This window comes from Coptis chinensis, chromosome 3 (genome assembly GCF_015680905.1).
Source record: "Coptis chinensis isolate HL-2020 chromosome 3, ASM1568090v1, whole genome shotgun sequence".
NCBI classification, from domain to species: Eukaryota; Viridiplantae; Streptophyta; class Magnoliopsida; order Ranunculales; family Ranunculaceae; genus Coptis; species Coptis chinensis.
Window position 1 is genome coordinate 4,090,550 of NC_141458.1, and position 27,802 is coordinate 4,118,351.

Below are 27,802 nucleotides of genomic sequence, written 5' to 3' on the forward strand. Positions count from 1 at the left end.
AAGTACTAAAAACTCTGTAGATGATCACTCTAATTTGACCACTGGACATATTTCCCATGGCAAAGAAATTATGATAAACCTGAGAGGCTGAGATGTTGAAAGTTCATCGTGGTAGAAGAAGAATGCATTCAAGCTAGATGCAATTTCCACTCCAGCCAACACATCATAATTCTCAAGTGTGAGCTTTTGGTTCATATGTAATCTCAAATCCATTCACCATTTCTGGTATGATGTACAAATGAACTACTGTCTGTAGGACAATGCTCAAGTATATGGTAATGGTACACAAGACATCCATGATCGATGGCAGGTGCACATTGCCTACTCCACAAGAAGAATAACAAAAGCACTTACACGACATTTCAGTGTACTTCATATAATGAAATAGAGTAACATGCATTCATTCTTTTCCAAAACAGAATGGTTGAATGATTTGGCTTGCGAGAAGCAATTATCATGGACATCAGAAACAATTTGATGTTTCAATATTCAAATCCCGTGTAAGCTACAATACAGAAGGTATTTTGTGCAAATGCTCACAATAATATGATATATAGACATAATTGACAAAGGGAGTACGATAAACCTATAATGTACATGTTCTCATGGAAGTTCACATACAAAAAAATTCCTCAAAATAAGCTTCCAATTTTTTTATTTTATAACAGTCTCAATTCTCTTCAATTGGATGCTTAGAAAGAACAGAATTTGAGTCTTCTAACACTAGGTTGCCTTTTTCTGTTGTCTCTGCAGATCCATTAATGCCTGGTTTGTCGAACTTAACAGCATTTTCAGAACTAAATCCTTCTTCAACAGTTTGACGAGTCTTAGAATCTGCCTGAGAACTATTTGCAGATTCCACCTTCAATGCTTTGCCGGCTCTGCTATCATCTTTCATGATCGTGGCTGAGTCATCATCACTGCTAGTCTCACTGACATTATTATTTTCCAAATCAAGACCATCTGGGGGAATCCCATTCTCATCATGAAATCCATTAATTCCACTTATGGTTTCACTTTGATCAGCAGGAATATTGCTTTCTGCTTCTGCAGGGGACAAAGTTTTTTCCTCTGCACTTTCTTTAGTATCTCTGTCCTTAACTGAACTTCGCACTTCATCTCCATCCCCTATAGTATTAGAACTATTTTCTTCATTGCTTTGTAGTTCCTCATGCTGCTTTATTGGATTATCTTTAGCATCTATCCCTTCATGTTCCAGTTCCGGGACATTTTCCTCCGTAACTCTCTTGTAGTCTTTCCCCTCCTTGTCCAACTCCGCTGCATCATCTCCGTCACTGGGTAAAGTTGATTTGTCTTCTTCATTTCCCAACTTTCCCTTCTGTTGATTTTCTACCTCCTCATCCTCGTTACCTTCATTATGTGAGATTATGCCATCTGAATCCTCTTGTTGCAAAGGTTCTTCTTGGGGTTTCTCTGTTGCATTTTGATCCAAATGATCATCCCCGTTTTCACCGTCATCAACATTTCTATGCTGTATTATCGAATTCCCATCATGAAAGTCTATCTCAACTCCCACATTAGACCCTGCAGTCACTTTGCGTCCAAAATCTACTTTTCCATTTTTGAGCTTGTTTTCTAATGGCACACTAAAATTGTTCTCTTTGTAATGCGAGTTTTGGATCTGGTAGAGCAACCAAATGCAAATAACCAACACCAAACTAACCTGAAATGCATGCTTGACCTTAAACCCCTTGGGGTTCTGGTTCCGACCTACAGATTGGTGAACCATCACAGCTTGTTCTACTGCTTCCTCAAATCTGTGAAGACCATTTGATTTGAATCAATATTGAAGGAAAGAAAACAATATATCCCCATATATATAAGATTGACCACATCTAGCTAGGAGCAGAGAGATCACCAATTAATCATCATAATAGTTCAAAATGTAGCATGAGAAGAAAACAGCCACTCATTGCAAAACCACAAGAAACTTAAAGACATATATTACATTGCTACTATACTTAACCAAGTTTAACTTTTGCAAAATGAATAAGCTATAAGAAATTATAGAAACGCGACACTATTGTTTGAATGAAAAGCAATACTAGGACTCTTGAACTTTTTACCTCCTGACTGAAACGCGTTACTAAACAAATACATGCCTTAAGCCCTGCTTGGTTCACCCAAAAACCTTATACCATAGAAGGTGTCATTCACTATAAACAAGAAGAAGGATAAATTTTATGAAGTAGGAAAGGTGATAAGTTATGTCTGTCTCGGGGCTTCATTCCATTTCGCTTCTAGTTCAACAGCAGCAGAGAAATCAGTAACAAAGAACCCTTCATTTATCGTAGTTTTAGTCAGGCTCTTCACCAAAAACACTGCTAATTAAATCCCTCAAATAAGCAAACAAGCACAAAGCTCTGCATTTTGATTTGTAAATCAGTAAATTGAGCCCTGAGAATTCAAATCACGATATGAATATTTTCACAAATAAAACAGAAAGACATATCTTCACTGTACATACTAACACATGATAAGATTGCTAAACTTGAATTTACAAAGCAGAACTACAAAATGAATGAAGTTAAAAAAATATTGAATTAGTTTAGGCCAAAACTGAAAATTGTACTATAACACATCATGAAATATAAAGAACATAAACACTATATTACCTTTTTTTGATAGATTGAAGAGGGGAAGAGAGAACAAAGACGGGGGGTGCTTCAAATCGCGTGAAAAAACAACAGTAAAAGAGAGCTTTGGGGTTTGGCTATGGATTCAACAAATATTAGAGAGAACTTGTTAATGAAGTTAACATGAAAAAAGGGTGGGAAGTTAAGTTTTTGTATTCTTATGCTTTCTCTCAGTTGCAGGAAAGTGTTTCAAAAGCGTTGAAGAAAAAAATGGTTTGAGAGACAAGAAGGTGGTTGAGACCACGAAGCAACGGTTATTTTAAGGTTTATTTCCTAAAATGACCTACCTTTTGACTTATGTTTAATGAAACTTTACGTAAATAGATGCACTAAAGAGGGTCTTTTTGGATTTTACGCTCTGTCTCCTTCTATTTGTAAAAGCCGATTTTTGATTCTGGAGGGGAAAAGGAAACTGCCACTTAGACCACCCTTTAGGAAGGCCGGGAATGGTCCTAATATATCTACGAAATTTGGTTCAACATTTTCAAAGAATTGGGAAAACTAGTATGAAGGAAAAGCCATCATTTGTGTAACCATAAATCTTAAAATTGTGAGAAATAAGAGAAACTACTGGCGGCTTTCCTTTGAAAAATTAATGATAAACTTTCAAAACCCAAGTCTTGACTCTTGATACTCTAATATATAAATTCACATATTATCGGAAAAATAATAATAATAATAATAATAAAAGATAAACTTATTAGGCTTTATATATTTGGGAATTATATATTTGGGAATTTGGTGGATATTGCAATAGAATACTTACAGAACTTTAGGCTTATTACAAGAGCCAAGAGGATTGCATATACTTTGCTTTTCTTTGTTAGTTAACTTGAGATTGCATAAAGATCAGTCAAAATTGTTACAATAGTAGTGCAGAAGCCAAGTTGTTAGCAGTGCCTACAAATGCTTAATAAAATAATAATGAAGCTAAATCTGGATAAAGAGCTGACTTATACGACTACATAAACTAACATCTATGTACTATGTCTTTAGTATTATACTAGAAGATTAAGAACATGATCGACAATGTTTGTTTCAAGGACACCCTATTCATTTCTGTCAATTTAGGCCACTTTATAAAATGATTTGGAAGTTGGAACCAGTAGCAATAGAAATACCACAACAATGATTTAGTGCTATACTGCTATCAATTATTGGGCCGTATTAGGCGGATTAGTGCCAGAGCGGTAGATGTTCACGTTCCACGTTTATACAGGTTCAAATTTTCTAGGCCAAAATCTTTTCCATAGACAAATTGGGTCCAAACTCCAACACCATTACATGACTAAGCTAGTGAGCTCCAGTCTCTACTACCACCAGAGGTTATTATACCATTCATGAACTTGTTCTGGATATTAACGATGTAATGACAATATTCAAACAAAATAGTGCTCGACAACATGGAAATTTCTACCATAAATTTCTACGCGGTGCACGCACAGCTACGCCAACTCTCCTCATCTCGTTGACTAATTATAGACACCTCTTCCAAACAATGATTATGGCCTAAGGACAAAGCCCAATAATAATTTCGCCTCAAGTCCATTTTGATTTTGAATTTTGAATTTAAGGAAAACCGGGGTGATGTAGTGACGTCATCATCTTTCACTTATAATTTCGGCTCAAACACACATTTTCATTAATAATTTCGACTCCAGGACAAATCAGGCTGATTAAATTTATACAGTTTTTTTTTTACCTATGAAACATATGAAAATTTAAATTTGCATAGCTGACGTTAGACCGTGTTTTTGGACTTAGGACAAAATTAGAATTTAAGTGGACTTAGGGCGATTTTTTTTAGAAAATTGGGCTCTCAACCCATTTACTTGTCTTCCAAAAAAGTGCCTTTCAATGGGCTTTATTAACATTGTGGTCGAGACATACAAAAGCTTATGGCCCGATAAATTCATGGCGTTATTACTGTGTGAGAAGCCCATTGTCTTGTAACTGGTTTCCTTTCCTGTTTGGTTACCTTGTGTAAATGTATGGAATTATACCTACAAATTGAGATTGAGTTTGGTCGGAAATGGTTGTGCTCTTTCTTTGGAGAAGAGTTGCCTACGTATTGAGTCGTTTAGCCCGACTCGAATCAAGCCTTACGTAGTACGTACTTCCCCTTTATAGGCGTAGAGTTGTCCTTTCCTTTTCTAGATGCGTCTGTTACGAAGTAAAGACCTGGAGATCGTTACCGAGTAAAGTCTCTCATTAATGTTGTTGTTGACTAGTTTGTAGTGCGCAGCAGTTACATTTTCTAGGTCGTCTGGACGCACTACAACAAAAGGGGTCTGTTGCAACGCACTCTTTCGCCACGCCTAAAATTTGTTGCAACAAGTCATCTTTTACAACACCGTGTGGCGTTGCTAAAGGTCATCCGCCTTAATAGAATTTTGATTTTGGGAAATACCTAGAGCGACGCTATCGCCTTGGCGTTACCAAAACCGCTTTCGCTTAAATTTACGAAAAATAAGAAAAATAATTAAATTGAAAATGTTTATTGTTGGCAACGAGTGTGGTGCTTGCTATAGATTAAATATCTATTGCAACCCCCTTGCCGTCAACCGTAATTCGATAGATAGGCGGTATGCCCTTGTTGCGCGGCGTTTTCGATTGTTGCAAATGGGCTTTGGTTTGGGCGAAAATAATCCTTTTGTTTAAAATTTTTTTCAAGCTCCGGTTTTTCGTGTTCATTTGAAGTCATAACAAAATTAGGAATACTAAAAAAAAAAAAAAAAACATGTTAAAACCCTAGATTGCCGTCTCTCTCCAACTAAATCTAAACTTCTTTCCTCTATCGATCTCTAAAACTCATCCTCTCCACATCTTCAAAGCTTATCTCTCCTCCACCCTCAACCCTCAAGGTGAGAAGAATTGAAAAGTTATTGAAGCTACAACAAAATCAAAAGATTTGTTTTTTGTTCCCCCGCCCTAGTTGAAATCGTTTTTTTTTTTTTTTTTTCTTGTCTTGATTGATTGTTTTAACTTTAAAGTGGGGTTTTGGTGTTCTTTGCAGTGATTTGTGGAGCCGTGGTAGAACCCGCTTTCGAATTGGGGTTTTCTCTGATCGGTAAGATATATTGCTTTGCTTTTGATTTTGGGTATTTTGTTTTTGTTTTGATTTGTGATATAAAGAACAAATCTTTTTATATTTCAATTTGAAGGAATTTTGGCGTGTATTCTATTTCAATATCAATCTTTCAATAGTTTGGCGTGTATTAATCTTTGCCAGGGTAGTTTAAGTTGGTTTTGTTGTTTCTCGGTCAGATTTTGGCAAGCATCTTGTGTTTGATTTGCATGTTAAGCGCCTAGGTGTAATGTGTTATGGGTGTTAGTATAGTTAGATCATATTGGATTTATTGTATATTCCTCATTGGGATGTAAGTGTTGGGTTTGATAGCTACTATAATATTGTTTTGGGGTTGAGAAACTTTTTAAATCGGGTTACAACCCAAATTAATGCTAAATAGGATGATTTTAAACATCTTTGGATTGCAAGTTCTACCCTTGTTGCATTATTTCTATTAGGATAACCTCTTTTGGGAAAACCTTCTACTTTTTCTCTGTTTTGAGAGTCGGTTTAGTCTGGTGGGATAATCTCATGTTAGATAAATGGTATACATGGACTGTAGATCATCGTTGATATCAAGTTAGAATTCCTGGACGACCAATTTAATAAGTCAAGAACATCGGTCTCGAAGTCCCGCTTCAAGTCAAGTATGACCTTGTGTTTATCACCATTGTCAGACCTTATCATGGAGTCCTGGAGTCATCTCAAGTCATGTACTGTATGTAGATACTTCATGGACTTGTTTCACACAAACTAATCCTTCATATTTTTATCTAGCTTCGTCAAGTTCTTCCATGGTCCAACTCTAAGATTCACCATCCATCAGTGGAAGTTCCACCACATTTATTGATCTATATTTGGTTTAGTTTCTGGTGTTGGTTCAGAAGAATCTTGAAAAATCGTGCTTGAGAATTTGGTCTCGGGGCTTGAATAAGATTTTTAGATCTCATGAAGTCTGCTTTCCAATACAATTGGATTCATCTTGTTTCGATATCTGCATAGTAAGCTACAACTGTTTTAGTACATAATGGTTAGTCTAGATTTTTCTGACGAAGTTCTGTGTTTGGTGGCGTTCTGTGCGTTTTTTGTTGGGAAAACGTGGGGTGGGGTGGGGGAGTATAACGAGAGTGTATAGATGACCTTACCTATACTAGTGCATCATAAATGGATGTTCAGGGGAATTATATAAATCACAAGGTCGTATGAATACTAAATTTTGTGAGATATAGTTTTGGACTATTGGTTCCGTCCCAAGGTGATGGATGGTCTTCTGGACTTACCCGAGCACCATCTTGTAAACTTTGATTTTCTGTGCTGGAATTCCCTAGTGTATAGATGACCTTACCTATACTAGTGCATCATAAATGGACGTTCAGGGGAATTATGTAAATCAGAAGGTCATATGAATACTAAATTTTGTGAGATATGGTTTTGGACAATTGGTTCCGTCCCAAGGTGATGGTCTTCTGGACTTACCCGAGCACCATCTTGTAAACTTTGATTTTCTGTGCTGGAATTCCCTAGTGTTATCGCCTTCTACTCTGAACTTGCACTACCTCTATTATTAAAAACAGACATGCAAGTTGCAGTTGCTCAAATAAAAGTGATTTTCAAGAGCTGTAAATTTAAGCTTCTTGAAATCACTGTTTTGGAGTGAAAGTTACACGCGTCTGAGCTCAATATAATGGGGGCTCTGCAACGTAGTAGAGCAAACAGCAAAGCACTTGAGAGTTTCAACTATCAACAGTGTCGTATGCTGCCTAGAGAAGGTCATATAGAGACATAGAGCAAGGATGGTATTCCGTACTTGTAACATTATTTTTATGTAATTTAACCTTTACGTCTTTACTAGGGATATTCAACCAATAGATGTCAAACCACTTACATCACTGAGCAACCCGACCTCCTCTTGCAGGAGTTATAGATGTTCCTCCAGAATGCTAGCTTTTGCTCCTGTGTAAGACCCTTTAACTCAACACTGCCGAGCTTCCCAACGAGGACCCTCACACAGTTATACACTTCCTCACCAAATTCATAGCCTAAAACACCACAACTACTGTTAACAATACTTACTTCACTCTCTGCATTACAAACAGAGAGCTTGTCGTTCTCTGCATTCAATTGCGTGCATATGCTTGTAGGAGCCACTGTCTCTCTTTCTCACTTTACAAATGCCATAAGCCTCTTCACATTCACTTTCCTCATAAGCTACTTGCTTTACAGAACAAAACATCTCCGACTCTCAATGCCTGTATTTTTGTGTCTTCGTCCTCAACAAAATTCAAAACAAACACTTCAAAACTTCCGAGCACATTTTCTTTGGGCTGCTTCCTTCTCCTGTTCTTTCCTCAGGCATATCCATACAGCGCTCTTCCGCAATATCTTCCACTGCTCTGCATTCTAGCTGGAAATGCAAAACCGTCACATCATCGCATTTACTTTGTAAATATCACTAGAAACAGGACTACTTCTTATATATCACTACAAATGCTAACTCTGTATACCTTTATTTTCACTGCCTCCAAACGCTTCTCCACGGATGTTTCCGCCACTCAAGCTCCCTTCACTAGGGTTCTAATTCTTTGCTTTGCCTGCTTTGGGGATTGCTTCTTTTTCCTTTTAGGATTACTGCAAGACTCCTTCTCTTTGCCGTGGCTGTCTTCGGACCACTGTATCCTTTTCCAGGGCTGTTTCTCATTTCCAAACTTTCTACAACGCTTCCCAATTTCATCACGCCTAAGCTTTGCTACCAATTATGCGTTCATTTACCGCCACTTCGCCATCTTTGGATTTCCAAGAACATTACATTCGAGCTTCGTTTCTCTGTTTTCTTTTAATATAAACCGCCGCCTTTTCCTAATTCTCTTGGATCATCAAATCTTCACAGCTTCTTCATAAAGGCCTTGTCTAACATTCACCGCCTGTTCTTCCACCCGTACAACCTCCTCCTCCAAAACTGCTACTTCACCAAGCAGCTCCACTGTCTACAATAAAATCACACTGAATAGATTCTCATCCACAGAGGACATCACACTTCTTCCAAAACTTATCATAATTGGATCATTTTCATGGATAGATTATATAAGCAAATTCAACAACTACCGTCCGCCTTCCTTTGCTAGTCGTTTAATATTCCTTTGAAGTGACACCTAGCACAAGCGTTTGTCAATTAAACGGTCGAGAACTTAAAGTACGTCAGCTAATATATAGTCATAATGCTCCTCCACGAAGTCATCCTTAATCCATAAGTTTCCTTGACCCTAGCAGATAGATATGGGGCAAAAAGTCCAAAGTATCTGCGAGTGGAGAAAAGCGCTTTCCACTAGGTCCTTAGGCACCCTTTAAAAAAGGAATTCTTTCTCGCTAAGCGAAGGACGGAATGTGAGCAGAGCGGGATGGTTTGAGTTTTTTAATCCTTTTTCTGTGTGAAATCGGGGCTTTAGCCGAACATCCATACGTCTGACACAAACTCCAATAAAACCAATAGCAGCTAGCAGCCGAAAGAGGAACAACCACTACCTGCTCTACCCGACCGAACTACTTGATTCCAGCTTACTAAGTGAGTTAGTCAATAAGAGGTCTTTAAATCCTTTCACTCTGCGTCAATCAAGTAAGTTGACTCCCTAACTAAATTCGGCTTGCCTGATTCGATATCTGATCGGTATGTATAGGTTTTGAATTCCGGATGGTAGAGGTAGAGAAGGCGGAGTAAGGAAAGTTCGATTCCAGAGCTCTCAATCAATCAAATAATAGAAGCTGGAATCTTAGCCCTATCTATTCTATTCCACAGCGTCACAGCTGATCTGTTGGACGAATTTAGTGAAGTGTGGAGCTCACTCATTTACCCATGGCTCTCATTACAGAAGTAAAGGATTTAGCCCAAAAAGCTTCGGAAAGGTTCCTCAAGGTTCTGGTTTGGCAAAAGGGAGCCCCTCACGATTGGCCAACCTAACACAAGTAAGGTAACCTACCACCACAAAACGAATGAGTGCAACGACTGAAGGGGAAGACAAACAAGTCAGCGAACAATGAAGAACAAGAAGAAAAGAAAGAGTGATGCGCGGGTGTTATTGCACGAGACAGAATGAACCAAGCAATAAGGTCCACTCGCACATACGTTCCGTTCTTTTTTAGTTGCCGTATTTCTTTTCGACTCGACCAGCCAAGCCAAGCAAGTTGAGAACAGGTTCGGGCATGGAATTAGGAAGGGCATTTCATGTTACCAACGGTTATCAAGACCTATAAATTTTATCGACAAGTGTGGGGCTTTTCTTTTTATAAGAGTTTTGGGCATTAAACCAACAGGACGAGAAATAACAAAACAGCAGGAATCTACGCTGACCAGATAGGATGGGGATCAGTATCATATGAGAAGGGGTGCGGTGCTCACATGATTAGTAATAGTACACGAGCTTACGAGCCCGCTCGCTAATGGCGGAATAATGTTCTTCGGCCGCTCCCATCCATAGAATAAAGAGACTTGATTGAATAAAGGTCATCCGTCTTAATAGAATTTTCATTTTGGGAAATACCTAGAGTGACGCCTTGAGTGTTGCAAAAGTGTTTGTTTAAATTTACGATAAATAATTAAATTGATAATGTTTATTTTTGGCAACGAGTGTGGTGCTGCTATAGATTAAATATCTATTGCAACCCCCTTGCCGTCACTGGTAATTCCGGGATAGACTATGTGTATGCGCTTGTTGTGACGATTTTGATGTTGCCAATGGGCTCGGGTTTGGGCGGATATATTCGCTTTTGGCTGCAAATATTAATCGCTTACAGTTTTCATGTTCCCTCCAAAATCCAAATCATAACAAAATTAGAAATACCGTAAAAACAAAACCTATTAAAACCCTAGATTGTCGCCTCTCGATCTCTCCATCTAAACCAAACTTCTTTCCTCCATCTCCAAAACTCATCCTTTTTCTCTCCACATCTTCAAAGCTTATCTCTCCACCCTCAACATCCACCGCTTTTGACTTTACCGAGGTGAAAAGAATTGAAGCGATAACAAAATCAAAAGCTTCGCTTTTTGTTCCCCGCCCTAGTTGAAATCGTTTTTTTTTTTTTTTTTTTTTTTCTTGTCTTGATTGATTGTTTTAGCTTTAAAGTGGAATTTTTGGTGTTCTTTTGCAGTGATTTGTGGAGCCGAGGTAGAACCGCTTTCGAATTGGGGTTCTCACAACAGGGTAAGATATATTTCTTTGCTTTTGATTTTGGGTATTTTGTTTTTGTTTTTGATTTGTGATATAAAGAACAAATCTTTATATTTCAATTTGAATGAATTTTAGCGTGTATTCTATTCCAATATCAATCTTATGTAAAGTTCTCAAGGACGAACCTTTAGTCGCCCATTTTACTCTTGGTTCAGCTTATAGCATTCATAAAGATACAACAACAATATTGTGACCTTCCTCAAATACAATGTCACCTTGCGCTTAAATATAGTTACTCAGATATGGTTTTTGCTCCCTCAGATCTCGGTTGACTCAGTCCATAAAATTTACAACCTACATATCCAAGGAACCCAAAATAGGCCTACACCAATATCCTTCTATCTCACGTGGACAATCATCCGGCTAGTTTCACCCACCCATACTTTCAACGCAAAAGCTTTTCTTGTTTGACATGCATGTCAAATGCTCTGCCCTCCATGGAGAAGGCTTCATCATCCCAAACTAGATAGAGGGATTTAGTTTCCAGATATGTTGGGGCTCTGTTAGATGTCAATGGCAGGGGGTCGATTGAAGGACGACCATTATTTGGACCAGAAGCGCAGGATTTAGAGTTAACATAGTTAACAAATGTGACATCTGTATTTTCTGATTGAGAGCATGGTGAAGTGGGGGCCGAAGTTGCAGATACAGTTGTAACTGGTGAAAAAATTCGCTGGTGGGGAGTGTGGATTCAGTCCAACACTTCGAAAGATCCAGTCCACTTTCTTTCGTTATGGAATAAGGATTCATACGCTGTGTCAAGTCTCAGATAGAAATCCCAACTTATTCTGGTCCTGTCCTATGGTCTTCTCCTCTATACCATCTATACCTCTCTCGCCCCCCAGACTAAACCTCCATGTCTTTTCGAAGCCAAGATCGGAAAGTCGAATTTTCTATCGCCACCAAACGCATAGTATAGGGAGGGAGATTTCGATTGGGTTGGTGTTTAGTGTCGAGAGATTTGAACATCGATCCGTCCCAACTCAAAACCCGTTGGGTAATTCTTCCCCCTTTTTTTCCTTCGACCCTCGAGTGTTCACCTAGATCCATAGACCGCTTGCTACTAAGGTAAAGCTATTCAGTCAAGCTTTAACATAAGTGAAATATATGCATAACTTCAAAGAGATAGACTAACACTTGTCGTAGAGTCGACTCAGTCGGCTATAACATACGATTACCAATTAGTCAATCAAGAGGACTTGTCCGATGAAACATCTTGTGGTATCCCTTTCAAGACATCCATAAGACAATCATGGACGGACGAAATGGCCTTGATTCACAAAATTTTCTATTCCACCTCCCTCAATACTACAACCCGTGATGGCTTTTTAACTGCTTTTAGAATCGTAGCCTAGCCCCTATCTCCTCCTTAAGAGCCCTTAACGCATTCCATAACTGAATGAGCTTCCCGAGTCAAAGTTCGTGGACTACAATGCTCGGTTTTGAGCCTTGACCGACACAAATAGGTCGATCAAGACCTCGCATAACTTCAAAGAGATAGACTAACACCTATCGGTAGCCGACTTCAGGTCGAAATTATAACATACAAGATTACCAATTAGTCAATCAAGAGGACTTGTCTGATGAAACATCTTGTGGTATCTTTTTCAAGACATCCATAAGACAATCATCGACGGACGCAGCGGTGCCTTGATTCACGAATTTTTCTATTCCACCTCCTCAATACTATAACCGGATGGCGCCTTAACCTGTTTAGAATCGGCAGCCTTGCTCCTCTCTCTCTCCTTAAGAGCCCTTAACGCATTCTATAACTGAATGAGCTTCCTCGGAGTCAAAGTTCGTGGACTACAACACTCAGTTTTGAGCCTTGAACGGCACAACAGTCACGCTTCAAACAAATTCTCGTGAAAATTAATGTTGGTGCCATTGAAGAGTTGTTGTTAGTAGTTTGAGTTTCCCCGTGAGTCCTGAATAACGAATAGCCATTCCACCAACGCTTAAAAACTGCTCATAATAAAGGCCGGCATTTGAAATGGGTTGATTTCTCGATGCCTATCAAGTACATCCTCATTTTCAAACTCTTGATCACGGTAGTAACAATAAGCATTCTCTTCTTCCATTGTTACTTTTCCCTACTTCCCACAACAGATGATATTTCACACCCTTTCTCCTCTTCCAATAATATCAATCTTTCTATGGGAATAGCGCTTGCCTTTTAATATTCTTGTTATGCAATATATGAACCATGCCATACTATTGTAAAAAAATATTGGTATTATCGGGTTAAAGAACAAATTGCATGACTATACATGTAAAGTTATGATATCAAGAAAGAAGAGTGGTGGCTCATTCCATACTTGAGTCAGCTTTTATATATGGTTCTCTTTTTGCTAGAGCATATTGAAATAGAAGGGAGACCTTAGTTTCCCAACCATGACCCTATTGCTAAGAAGATATTAAAAAAATGACCGACTTTTAAAATATTGAGTCAATTTTTGGATATGGATATCACTAATAGAAAAAGTGTTTGAAAGTAGAAAAGTATGGTATGAATCTTTCCTTCACTTTTCTTTAGGTCAATTAAGGTTTGTAAATGATTTCAACGATTGTAAGTGGTGCCTTGTTTATAACGTGTGCATGTGAATTTGGGTTTTGAGTTTACAAGTGAGAACCTTATATGTCTTATTTTATTTTGGCTAATTTTGTTGATTCCTCGATCTTTGCAACTTAATGTAATAGAGTGTGTTTGAAAACTTGGTTCAGTCCTCAACTTAAACACTTGCAACAAGGAAAATAGGTTGAAGTCAGAACTTATTTCGTAGCCTTTTCATGTTCTCTAGCTTGTATATTTTTTAGATTAAAATTGAACTTTTGTTTGTTGTAATGCAATTTTAGTAGTTATGAACAATTGGTAGCTATATTTTAGAATTGAACTTTTGAACAATTGATAGTTATATTTAAGAAAGGTCTCAAGTGTTTTTTAGTTGTTGTAGATTATCTAGAGGCAAGGTCCGATATATTTCATTAGTAGTTTCTCTACCGGAGATCTTAACTAACAAGACCCAATCTAGGCATTCCCTGCCTTTTGGAATAACTCACCGATAAGTTCTAGTAAAGCTTTTCAACATTCGAGGTCGGGTGGAGGCTTGTGGTAGTCTTTCTTTAGTGATATTACAATACTAACACAATGTTAGAATTCTCAATTTGCAACGCCACTAACCGTCCTAAATGGTTTAAAATGATGGCTATCGACCATTGCAATAGCCCTCCTTAAATTAAGCTATCATTTTCATTAATGATCGCTACTAACCGTTGCTTTTATTTAAATAAATCGACAGCCATTTTTACTGTAGTTAATTTCAAATAATACAACTGCTTGAAGCCATGGTTAATTGAAAATATTCAACGGTTTTTGGCGGTTGCTTAGTTTATTTTGTTGTCTTCAAAAATTATGAAATTACATCCCGCCCATGGCCATCCTTTTGGAATTTGTTTTTGTTCTTTTTCCCCCTGCAAGAATTTCCATTAAAACCTGTTGTAACAAGCACACAAATCACACTTTCACAACTTCATTTTCATTTTGCACCAAATTTCCATTAAAATACCAAAATATCAAGATAACTTGACGTTTACAAAAGCTTGACATCCAAAAGTAGAGATAAATGCAACTTTAACTGTTTACTCTCTAAACACTTAGACAAAATACTACATATGTACTTGCTTACATATAAGACTAAATTTGATGTCTCAAAACTCATAAGAAAAGAAATGTACAATCTTTAATTTTAAAGGTAGGAGAGTCGAGGAGCTTCATCAAGTAAAAAATACACATCTACTTGACCCGTGGGATGACTTTTACCAAATTCAGCATCTCCAACATTCCATCTCCATCCTAAAGTGGTTTATCGCAATTAAGTATCTCATCAATGCGTCTACATAGATGGTGCCATACCAAACCACCCTTTTTGTTACGAACTTTTCACTTGAAAACTTGCATATGGAAGAAGGCCCATGTTTGATTGAACTGGTGAATAAAGAATAAGAGATACTAATCTTAGGAACAAATAACCATCAGAATAGTATATGCAGAAGAAAAAGTAAGTATAAAACAAATGTAGACCATAAAATAAAGACAAGAATAACCATCAAGTATATATAAAGAAACGCATTGAGAAATAAAGTGTAATGGCAAGATGATCGATATCAACACATGGTACACTAGTTGGAAAAAAAATTAAGCAAGTCTAAGATAATTATGGTATTATGCAAAATCAGATTATATGAAAATTTGACTAAAGAAAACAAAATACAAATGCATCTGCAGAGTTGTGGCTATTAGTTAGAAATGATGAAAGAGTTCATCCGTGTATAAGAGTAGAAGTCACTTCAATAACCAACTCATAATATAAGAGTTTGAGTTACAGGAACCATTCCAATATATGGGAACTATTTACCAAGTAACATATATAAAATGAAGCGTAACTGAGCCTAAGGCTTTATAGAGCCAGAGGTCTAAGATAAAGTCCGTCAACTATCTAAGCTAAAAGATCAACTCCCAGCCCCAAATTTCACCCCCACCCTTCCCCGTAAATTAATAAATGCACATATAAGGACTCATATGCTAAGGGAATTTAATCTTGATACTATTGATCTAAGGTGAACAAGATAATGTCATACGATAAACTATGCAACTACACGGGGTGATGACAACTTCTCTGTGTTCATTCACTAGTTGAAGTTCTTGTGCCACTTTCTATTTTGAAGTGATTATGCTGGTAAACAAGTGGAATAGACAAGGTAATTACCTCAGACCTATGGATTACTTGGGGATCAAGATCACTACCCTGCGAACCCGATATGAAGCGAAGCCATATCATGCCCTTTGAACTCGAGATATATATTTTCATATATTCAATATCGAGGAACGGTCAAATATACGAGTAAAAGCCTTCGCAGATTAAATTGCACGTAACCAATAAAGAAAGCCAAAAATCCAATACATGCACACAAACACGAAACACATGTTAGATACAAAAGATGGAAAGTATATTGAACACTAGTGAATTAGAGCATACCTTTACATATCTTTAGATTCAGCTAAAGGTATATCCTCGTCACCTCGCTTCGCTTCTATAATCGCTATTCTAAATCATCTTGCTAGCATTTTTAGTATTTGTAATTCTGCTATTATGTATCATATTAACTTGATGGATTTTTTTTTTTTTTTCTTTTGAGCTGATGGAACATCAGCTACAAGCATTTGTCGCTTGTAGGATCATCCGTCCTCTCCTTTGTTCTTATAAGAACCTAAGGAGGAAATTTGAACATAACGCCACTAAATCCCCATTTGCACTTGCACTTGCATCTCCACCATAACAGGCTCTTATTAGGCACTTGGTTTAGTTATATACAATGAGATTTCCTCTCTTGTAGTGTATTTAATTTAACTATTTCTATTTTGATTGAAAAAATTGTAAATCTAATAAACCGCCATAACTATTGGAAAAAACTGGTTTCCGTGAACTGCCATAGTTATATACAATGAGCTTATGGGTGAATTATGTGCTTGTTGGTTTCCGTGAACGTGTGTGCATGTTTGCTAAGATGACTTATGTATTAGAACCGAAGTTACGTTGATGATTGGTCGGCCCTTTTTCTCTGATTTTGGTTGCTTTTCAATCTTTCTATCATGTGTATGCATTTTAAGGACGAGAAGTCCGGGTTGAATGCAATCTTGAATACAAGACCACTTTGTGAAGTTAAATTACACATTGTTTCCGTAATTGTTCGTGATATTCTTATATGCATGCCTAAATTAATTTCTATCAATAGTGGTGTAGGAAGTTGGATTGTTAATGGATCGTCCTTGGTTAGTTTAAATATTTGGGTTTTCTTATTTTGTGATATACAATTATTATCTCGTGAGGTAGGGAACACGGAAATGGATAAGAGTTGGATGCAATTGCCAAATAGGTTTTAGCCGGTATCAAAAAGGAATTAGGGATTAGCTTGAGAAGTAGTCATGAAGAGCTACTATATAAATAAGATATATACATTTCTTATCTTTTATGATTAAATTTGGATGCAAGTCAAATATAAGTTATATTGTGGATGCAGCAAGTCAAATTGTCCTTATACGATAGTTTCAATTATTCATACCACCTTAAGTATGATAATAGATCGAAAGTGATCTTTGATATTTTTCCCTCATTTTAATCTAGTAGTGTTGTTTTGTTCTACCATGTTACGGTACAAGTATTTTTTTCCTTTGGTGAGATATGTTTCCTTTGCCATATTTATTAAAGGTGCAACATACTTGATTCATGTTTTCTTCTTTGATTACTAGAAATGGATAAGAGTTGGATGCAATCCCTAATAGGTTTAGGCCCCGACTATAAAAAGGAATTATAGATTTTGTTGAGATTGCTCGTGGTCATACAGACAGAATGGGAAGGACTAGATGTCCATGCAAACAATGCAAAAATAGGAATTACAAGCACATCGACGAGGTAAAAGACGATCTAGACCTTTACGGCATGGACAAGAATTACACCCGTTGGGTTTTTCATGGAGAAGACTATGAGGAACAAAGTGACGATGATGACGATGATGTTGGTGAAGGGGTACAGTTTGATGGACTTGGATGACATGTTTGAAGATTTGTAGCTCCAATACACATTGATAATCCGGGTGCCTAATGTGGAACATAGGGAATCGAGGTAATATAGATCCATTTGATGAACTTTTGAGTGAAGCACGTCCAACCTTTGTATCCGTGTTGTAAAATCTTCAAAGTTAGATTGTGTCGCGGAAGTTGTTTCATTTGAAGATAATTAATCGGCGGAGTAACAAATCATTCACTATGATTCTCCAATTGATTAAAGCAATATTGCTGGCGGTGAGATCTCCCAAAGTCCCATTACGCAGGCTTAAGGCATTAATGCGTAACTTGGGACTTGGTTATATCTCAATCCATGCATGCAAGTATGATTGTGTGTTGTTTTGGAAAGAAAATGAAAATCTTCAAAATTGTCCGTAATGTAATGAGCCGAGGTATCAAGTCTTGAAGGCAAGACTAAAAAAATACCACGTGGTGCATTACATTTTCCACTTAAAACCAAGGCTCAAGAGGCTATTCATGTCGAGGGTTAATGTCTGCAGATAAGAGATGGCATAAAGAAAAACTCGAGCATGAGGAGAACGCATTTAGACACCCGTGCCAGATTCTAAAGCTTGGGGTGATTTTGACAAGGAACATGAGTGGTTTGCCAATGATCCTCGCGAATGTTCGGCCTTTGGTCTCGCGTTTACGATTTAACCCGCTTGGCAATATGAGCGACCAATATAGTATGTGGCGCATCGGTTATGCCATATAATTTACCAATCGCGGAAGTGTATGAAAGAACCATTCACCTTCATGTGCCCCTCTTTACCGATCCCGTGGCCTACATCACTGGAATGATATCGATGTCTATTTACGACCTTTGATTGATGAACTAAAGAGTTATGGAATGATGGGTGGAGACGCATGATGCAAGAGAGCAAAGGAAAACATTTTGTTGCATCTTTGCAGTTGTTATGGACTATAAAATGATTTTCCAAAGACTAGGTAATTTATCGGGTTTGAGAACGAAGGAAACCGGGTTTGCCCTAATTGGTAACAAGGATACGCTTTTCATGTATTTAAAGAATGGCGAAAAGTTGTGTTATATGGCCAATCGTCGTTTTCGCGACAAGGCATCCTTTGGAAACTCGTGGCAAACACTTCTATTTGATGGAAATAGTGGAGAGCAGGTTGCCACCTACGAGTTGTCTAGGGATGAATTGTTATCACAGTGAACCATGTAGAACCTCTTCGAATTCGAAAAAGCCGCCTAACAAGAAGAGAAAGCGTCTTGAGATGGAGTTGAATCGGTCAAAGAAAAGCATATTTTGAGTTACGTGTTGGGACACTCTTAAGCTATGACACAACTTGATGTTACGCATGTTGAGAAGAACATCCGTGACAATGTAGTGGGGACATTGTTAGATATAGATAGCAAAACAAAAGATTCAAGAAAAGCTCGATTAGATTTGGCCGTGTGGGGTATAAGAAAAGAGTTGCATCTAATCCCAAGAGGTGATAAGTTTGTAATGCACAAAGATGCTACACATTGTCATCTTGAGAAAAAAATCTTTTCTGCAGTGGTTGAAGTCGGTGAAGTTTCGATGGCTATGCATCTAACATTTCTAGATGTGCAAATGCTAAAGATGGTAAGATAACAGAATGAAAAGTCATGACCGTATCATGTGCTCTTGCAAACAACTTCTCCCAATTGCAATACACGTGGTTTTGTGCCCAATGATATAGCCATTGCATTGGTTGAGTTGGGAATGTTCTTTAAAGAGTTATGTTGCAAGACTTTAAAATTGGAAGTATTAGAGAAATGGAAAAGGACATTGCGTGATACTTTGTAAGCTCGAACAAATATTTCCTCCCCGCATTCTTTTGATGTAATGGTCCATTTGGCTATCCACTTGCCACGTGGAGGCATACTTGAGGACCAGCAAGATAGGTGGATGTATCCTATTGAAAGGTGAGGTTCTTGTTAGTAATTTATTTAATTTGAAATTAGCATGTTCAAGTTTTTAGAAATTTTCCAATGTCCTCCCGCAGATTCTAAAGGACTTGTTCCACCGTGATATAAGTCGTAATCGTTATTTGCTCATCACTGATCCGATGCCGTGGCTTTGTTTGAAGCCGGTCCAAGATCATCACATATATTCATGCAAATTTGCTCCAAAGTAGATCCGTCAGTAGCGGATGACACTCTAAAAGAATTACACAAAACAACCTCCGCAGTTGATATCCATTTTTCATTATCGCCGCCTCTTTCTAGGCATTGTATCCACTCATCATCGACTTCCAATATTACGGGAAATACATGCTTCTTTGTATGTGTTGTACATGGTATCACCGACTTCATAAAGATATGCAAAGGAGGTAGGCCCTTTTACAACGAAGTAAGTAGTAGCGTAGATAAAACCGCTCCCCCAAAGATGGGGCTTGCAAAATACATCCTACCAATGGAAGGTCCCCGAGTCCTAGGAGTCCACTCTTGAGAGTCTTTGTGGAAAACATAGTGTCGTGGAAACTCTTGATAGGTATATGCACGCGCATCACGGATCTTCAAAGACAACGCTTAAAGAAAGTCATCGGTGTTCAAGTTTGGTCTCGCTCAGGGCAAGAATTGCATCCATGGGCTCTTTGCTATTGAAAACAACCCTATGCATACTTTCCAAATGAAAGCCAATCGTTGGACACTTGGAAACTCTTTATGCATTGGATTTGAAATAGATGTCATGCACCTTTAGTCCAATGTACCTTGCATCGATATATTCTCGAATCTCATCATTTGTTCCCGCCACCACCATTTATTTGCTTTGTCATAGCCTTTGTAGATGTACTTGTTAATATATTTAACAGCTTGACACAATGCACAAACTTCAACGTTGATATGGCAATCAAACATTTCAGACAGATATGTATTGTAGGGAACAACATCTCCATTATCAACTTTAACCATTTTATTCTTCCTCTTCACAAAATATTTCTTGTTAGTGTCGCGCCTTTGGTAAATGGAATACCCTTTTTTATCCATAATTGTTTTCTCCACAAACTCTTTTGGATAGCTTTTAGTGCATCGACCATTTTCCATACATGAAGCACTCGGATCTCGATCACCACAGGGGCCATGAACCATGCACTTCTTCACTGTTTCAAACAATGCAGGGTGGGTGCTCTGGTCCGAATTCAAGACATACAAATTTATCAACTTGCTCATTTGTTTTTGAATCTTGTCATCATGCTAAGAAATAAAAGGCAATGTATGTGTGGAAGACCACGCTTTGAAATTCAATGGTATAGACATATGCAACCACCGACCGAAGATATCATTTTTCAAAATTTCTTTCATAATTGCTTTTCGTTTCATTTCGAATACCGCGCAACTATTTCAAGCCGGAAGTGTCGAAGTTTGGTGTTCCTTTTAGCATCTTTAATTTCCCGCCAATTAGGGTTTAAGCCACCGTGAGAAAAAATATCCGAGGTGCTTATAAGCCCGGGTGATAGCCATTGAATCTGAAAAATCTCTCGTACATGTGCCTTGGACTTCCAACATGAGGAAGGCAAAATGAACCGTTAGCCAATTTGATTAGGACTTAATCCCTCAAGTGCAACATCATCAAGCACTTGTACACATCCTAACGGATGGTGTCTTGATTTAGTCTAATGTATCGCAGCCCGGTTCGTTCATATGCAGCCCAAGCATCAACCAAAAATTCATGCAACAATTTACACCTAGCAAGATAGATGAGTACTCCGCGGGTCGCTCAAACAAACGGGTAGGGCGAATACAATAATTAGGTGAGTCTTGCATTGCTTGGAGCATTTCTCTTGGCGCCCCACAACTTTAAATCGGTGACCAACCCAAATCCCCATAAGGAAACGAGAAAAGAACATAATGCAAAGGCAATAAAGCGGGATGACATTCGCTTATCCGTTTAACTCATGCCCTCTCACCAAGAAATTACAATATCACGCATGGCATCAACCTTACTCCCATCTCCGGGCAATATCATCTGCGATCTCATCACCGGCGGGAAGATTGTACCTTTACCTATCATCCTAACGCGGATCATAGTGTAGATGGACCAGGAACATTGTTATTTCGAAGCATTTTCGTTAAAACCTCAAATGCTTGCTTATAGATATCACAAAACTTGTGGGTCTGGAGAAGAGTTTCTTGTATTGTATAGTTTTCAACACTTCCCTTGACAAATTTGGGTTGCGATTGTGGCGGTGATCAAAATTAGCTAGGGGATCATAAATATAAAGTTGTGAAAACTTAGGTTCCATCCCGGGGATCAAAGCAACAATGAACCGATTTGGTGCCGCAACTCCCCATGAACAAAGTGAATGAGGTGGGACCACGCCCATGTAACACACGATCATCGTTAAATTTGCAACCAAGACCGGTAAAGGCATTACACACATCACATTGTATTGCCGAATCTGCTCACGGAATAATCTTGCACGTTTATTAGATCCTTCGAATAAAGATTTAAGTGCCGGAGGCAGTGGAGAAAGAAGTGGTAGCTTAACTTTTTCTTGTAAACAGCAAGTTCCAAATAAAGGTCGGTTGCGCCTTGATTTTGATAACTGTTCATCTTTCCAATGAAAGGCCGAACAAAATGGACAGAGAACATCCATCTTTCCTAGAAAGTGGCGGCGATTTGGAGCAGGAAGCACATGGCCTCTATGAGGATTAAGAATTTCTTCTTCACTTTCATCAAATCCAGTTATATCATGATCACTGCAAAAATAGACCTATGATATATCACGCTTTACGTTATGTTGAAACCTAACATAAGAGTGAGAATTTAAACACTTGACTTACATAGTATTATCCTCACAACTTTGCATTGTAACATCTTCCATGATAGATGAAGAGGACCCAACTTCGTGCGTTGACCTCGTTTTCTTAAAGGAATCTGATATGTAATCAAATATGACGTCTTTTTCCCTCCGTCTCCGATTTTGTTCTGCTATAGTCCTTTGATCAATATCTTTTTCTCTTCGAAAATGTTGTGCAATAGATCTCCGATTAGGAAGTACAATAGAGCTTTGACTGGGAGGCACAGTAGATAAGAGATTGGGAGGCACAGTAGATATTCGATGATGAGAAATAACAGATAAGACATTAGGAGCCGCGGGAGATTGTCGATTAGGAGGCACAACAGATAATCTATCAAGAGCCGCGGGAGATCTTTGATTAGGAGGCACGACAGATAACCTATTAAGAGCCTCAGGAGATTTTTTATTAGGATGCACAACGGATAACCTATTAGGAGCCGCATTAGATCTTCGATTAGGAGACACAACAAATAAAACATTGGGAGTCGCAGTTGATCTTCGATTAGGAGGCACATATAGATTAGGACGCACAACATTTCTTCAATGTGGAGGCACATATACCAGATTGGGAGGTTCAATAGGATGGCGTGCTATGGAATTGACTAGGTGAACAAACGATTCCCTTCCTCTCTCTTCCATGCGCTCTTTAACCATGATTGCCTAGGAAGCATCAATTCACAAAAATGCAAAGTTAAATAATCAAAATGGAGCTATAATCAAAGAACACGGCGAAGACTCACAGTAGTAAATTGTTGGACACCTAATTAAAAAGCATCGAGATACAATTATATAATTAAATGCGAACTTACGGAAGCCGCGAATACCAAACGGAAGCCATTCTTCACCAATGCAAAGATCCAATTAAAATCGCAATTAAAATCAGCGCACCACGAATCAAAACAATCACTTAACAAATCGCAATATGCAAGCAGTACAATGTATCAACTAACACTAAGAAAAACAATCTCAAGTTAATACCAATGCAAAGATCCAAACAAAACAACCAAATCTAACATTTTCAAATAACTCACATCAAAACACCCAAATCTAACAACGGAATAGCAACCAGCTCATTTTAATCCAACTAATCAAACACTAAACAACAAAAACCAAGCTAAATTAAAATCCAATCCAAACAAAATGATATTCAATAGATAGATACTCAAATAGAGATTGTAATCGTACCTCTAAAATGCCGAAATAATTATATTTCAAATTCTTTTGATCCTCAAGGCAGAGCTTTGAAAACAATGTATCGAAACTGTTGAGGGATGGTGAGGATTTGTGCTGTTGGAGAAACTGTTGAGGGATGGTGAGGATTAAGCTTGAAATTAAAAAAACAAAATGTGCAACCTTAAAGGGATTAAGCTTGAAATTAAATACTGTAAGCTTTATCCCCCAAATACAACCTTAAAGGGACATCATACTGCTGAACATCATACTGTAAAAGCTGTAAAAGCTTCAATGAATGCAACTTCCTTCAATAGTAAAAGCTGGATGGCAACTGTAAAAGATGTAAAAGCTTCAATGAATGCAACTTCCTTCAACAGTAAAAGCTGGATGGCTACTGTAAAAGCTTCAATGAATGCAACTTCCTTCAACAGTAAAAGCTGGATGGCTCTTGCAAACAGGGTTCATAAGTACACCACTTTCCCCATCAGTTGCAAACGCGTAACCAAGTTTCTCCTTGTTTGGGAGTAAGGGAATCGTACCAAGGAGTAAGGGAATCGTACCAAACAACACAAAACTCTTCCTTTGATGTTGCAAATGGTGGCCCAGAATCAAAACTGTATACTGGACGCTCACAGCCTTTGTTCTCAGCCAAATGGTATCGTTAAAATGAAACCCGCATCTCTACCGTTAGATTTCTCTCAAACAGATCTGGACCGTCCTTTATTATAATTTTGTCTTTTAGTGAAAAAAAAAACCCTATCTTATTAGATAGATTAAACTCTATATGTTAAGATTAAATGACTACCATCTGACAGAAAAGAGAAGAAATGAATCTAGATTTTTCTGCTCTTCATGTTTATTGTAATAATCTATTATGAATTATTTACTTTTATATAGGATTATGCTTAAGGTTTACCTACTGACATGATGAAAACCAGAAGGCCTGTTGATCCACATGGTAAATTTTTATCAGTGTCAAACTTATTTGTGGGTCTCTTTGGCACTTGGCACTTGGCGTCTGCTGTTGTTTTATGTTTCTTTTGGGCTTAGGGTACGGCTATTGCTTTACAATTGTTTGAATATGGTGCTGTGTATGTACCTTATGTGTTATGTCTACCTCTTTTGTGTGTATTACTTTCAAACAGGTTATTTCTCTATTTTCCAGTGATCGAATTAACAAAGATCTAGTGGCCCGTCATCACTGTTGGTTATATTTGTTATGGTGGCACTCTATATTATACGTATATGCGATGAATGGTTTCCCGTTTGTTCACCGGCAATAGTTGTCTTAATAAGGTTTAAACTCTTTTAGCAGTTGGATGCTCACGATAATAGGTCCAAGGCCATGAGATTAGTATGAAGAAATTCCTGTCTCTTATGAAGATACTGAAAAAAAGATAACAACAAAACAGATTACATACCTTGCACCAAAATGATAAAACGTACATATTTATGCACTTCTAAACCTATAAACCCCCCAACTAATTGTATGTGCTGGAATAATAAGCAGAAAGTTCATTCCTATTGCTGAGTTCCAACGGAAAGTGTTTCTTTGATTGAATGCAATTCTTTGATGACATCTTTGATGTCCATTCTCTCAATCATTAGTTCCTCTGAACATGCTACTCCAATTCTCAGTATGCGACTTATGCAGTCAATTGTTCCATTTACTGGATTACTGGAAACTTCTGTCTGAGTATTTTCCTCTAGCAAACGGGTGTCGATGATGTCCATCACCTGTTGAGGTAAAGCCATTTTAGAGAAGTCATGCAGAGTGATCCCTTCCTTAAACATGTGATCTGTTGGTCTCTTTCCTGTTTAAATCTCTAGCAAAAGTATACCATAGCTATACACATCGCCATGTGCAGACACCCGAGCACCCATGCCATACTCCGCAGTTCATTGATAGACTTGTTAGTCATAAATTGATTTGGTCAAAATTCTCCAAGCTCTGTATACAAAACTTAATTAAAACATAGTTTTATCATTTAATTACAATTTATCTCCGTAGTATGTAAAATGGAATCAGCAACAAATTAGTGATAGTAATAAAAAGATGTACCTGGAGGAATGTACCCGATAGTGCCTCTAATAGCAATTGAATTACTTTCGTTTTTGTTGGAACTGCTAGTGCTCTTGGACAGAAACTTTGCTAACCCAAAATCCCCCACGTGAGAAGTCATGTCTTCATCCAGAAAAACATTGCTTGACTTTAGATCACAATGAACAATAGGTCTTTCACATTTGTTTTGAAGATAATCCAAAGCAGAAGCTACATCGATTGCTATATCCAATCTTTGGTAGAGGTTCAAACTTTTTGGTACATCTTTTCCATCTGAACTTGTATGCAACCATCTTTCCAGACTTCCATTAAGCATGAACTTCAAAACAAGAGCTCTAAAATCATTACCATTAGAATCCACACTTGAACAAACTGTTAGGATCTCGAGTAGATTTCGATGACGAATTTCTCTCAAAGCTTCACATTCTGCAATGAAACTCTTGGATGCTCTAGGTTTCGTGAGGTTGAGTACCTTCACAGCAATAGGACATTCATCTTGCTGGAGAATTCATTTGTACACAGATCCGTAGCTTCCCATACCAATCAAATTTTCCAAAGAAAATCCATTTGTTGCTTTATGAAGATCATAGTAAGAAACCGTCTTGATATCTCCCATAAATTGATATGTTGGTGGTTTTTCCTTTGGTTTCTTCTTCAAGCAGAACATAAGGAATACAACCTTGATGCCTTTGGTTCGCTTGATGCTCTTGGCCCATTTGTTTCCTTCTAGGTCTTCTTCCTTCTTCTTCTTAACCACCTTACTAGAATAGAAGAATACAACACCACCCACAGCTAAAGATGCAACAATCAGCCCTGCAACTGCAGACCCGATGATAACTGTAGTATGAGATTTCCTGTTGCGTCCCGTGCAGGCCTTCAAAGGTGTTCCACAAAGTCTCCTATTCTTTGCGTAGTTTTCTCATGGGAAATTACAGCAAACCTTGATATTACATATATGGGTAGAGACTGACTCATCTTCAATGGCACTTGTCTTTCAGTCTGACTGGGTGCATTTGAAGCTCAAGGCACTATGGAATGTCCTAAAATAGCATGCAGAGTGGATCAATGCATGTTACATCTACTTGGAGAGAGACAAACTTTGGTGCTTATTGCCTCTCCAAGTTTGGTGCAACTCTTCCTAATGATACAAACATGTGGTGGGATGGGAAGCCTGACTACTTACATAGGATTGAAAACCCTCACACTACGTACTTCAGTAATGGGTGTAATATATAGCAATGATAATGCTAGTAGCCTAGTCTGAACTGTAAGTCAATCTTTGTAACCTTTTCATTTTATTTATTAATCAATTATCTTTTGGCAAAAAAAAAAACATGAGAATACATACACATGACACACTTGTGAGTGGCAAAAAACTATCATTTTTTTTTTTGTATTTTCATGAACAAAGAACATACATAATTACATACACAATCATGGATTAAGGCTTTTAAGAAGAAAACAAGGGGTAAGAACCAAAAACTAAAGGGGTATGTAAGAAACAAAAACTCCTCAACATTTCTAGAGGTAACAAGAACATTTTACCAAATTGATCATGGGAAATTATGTCATCAGCTCAAGGTCGCTTGAATCCAAGTATAATGCAATTTTTCAAGGGGGTTTTGCAAGGTTTTATCTTTGGCAATAAGACAGGTGGGGTCTGCCTTAACCTCAGCTTAATTTTTCAAAAAAAAAAAAAAAGTATAATACAATTTTTCTCTAGTGTTGTAGTCTTGTAGCTATTCTCCCTAGAACTAATAATAGTCCTTTGAAGGAAGAATGCCACCTGAAAGTCTCAAGTTCATTAACCAATACAAGAGATCAACACGCACCTAATTAACTATGTTAGAATTACTAATATTAACGAGGAGTCTATCGTTATTTTCATCAAGGTGTTCATAAACGGTGTGATTAATAGAAAACAAGTATGCAAACCTTGCTACGCATCGGTTTTTTTTAAGTCTTGAAACCCGTCCCTCGAGATCGATAGTTAGCATGGTTTCTTTGGATTCTAATTGTAAATGGTAATTGTAATTATATATGAGAGACTAATCTATTTACTTTTTTAAACCTTTCTACTTATCGGTTTTTTTAAGTCTTGAAACCCGTCCCTAGAGATCGATAGTTAGCATGGTTTCTTTGGATTCTAATTGTAAATGGTAATTGTAATTATATAGGAGAGACTCATCTATTTATTTTTTTACA

General features: G+C 37.7%; 3 protein-coding genes and 2 long non-coding RNA genes across 7 annotated transcripts in view; 1 reads left to right on the forward strand and 4 right to left on the reverse strand.

Annotated features, from left to right (window-relative positions):
- The window catches only part of LOC147507374 (FAD-linked sulfhydryl oxidase ERV1-like), a 63,512-nt gene that overhangs the window by 32,376 nt on the left and 3,334 nt on the right, over window positions 1-27,802 (reverse strand). The gene's annotated exons all lie outside the window — the stretch shown is intronic.
- LOC147507379 (uncharacterized) lies at window positions 460-3,186 on the reverse strand. 2 transcript variants are annotated; one of them, XM_086600103.1, is made up of 3 exons: window positions 2,637-3,186; window positions 2,088-2,418; window positions 460-1,778 (listed from the first exon to the last, which is right to left on the reverse strand). In XM_086600103.1, exon 3 carries the CDS (start codon window positions 1,748-1,750, stop codon window positions 671-673), a length of 1,080 nt encoding a protein of 359 aa, XP_086456229.1. In that variant the 5' UTR covers window positions 1,751-1,778; window positions 2,088-2,418; window positions 2,637-3,186; the 3' UTR covers window positions 460-670. The 2 variants fall into 2 exon arrangements, with proteins under 2 accessions (XP_086456229.1, XP_086456228.1); XM_086600102.1 differs by lacking the exon at window positions 2,088-2,418.
- Window positions 8,962-10,192, forward strand: LOC147507380 (uncharacterized). Its single transcript, XR_015216187.1, has 2 exons — window positions 8,962-9,286; window positions 9,399-10,192. It is a non-coding gene; the product is annotated as an uncharacterized LOC147507380 (long non-coding RNA).
- LOC147507381 (uncharacterized) lies at window positions 21,949-24,708 on the reverse strand. Its single transcript, XR_015216188.1, has 3 exons — window positions 23,548-24,708; window positions 22,346-23,022; window positions 21,949-22,261 (listed from the first exon to the last, which is right to left on the reverse strand). It is a non-coding gene; the product is annotated as an uncharacterized LOC147507381 (long non-coding RNA).
- LOC147507382 (receptor kinase-like protein Xa21) lies at window positions 25,057-26,572 on the reverse strand. Its single transcript, XM_086596267.1, has 4 exons — window positions 26,538-26,572; window positions 26,196-26,451; window positions 25,598-26,096; window positions 25,057-25,349 (listed from the first exon to the last, which is right to left on the reverse strand). The coding sequence occupies exons 1-4, from the start codon at window positions 26,570-26,572 to the stop codon at window positions 25,057-25,059; spliced, it is 1,083 nt and encodes a 360-aa protein (XP_086452393.1).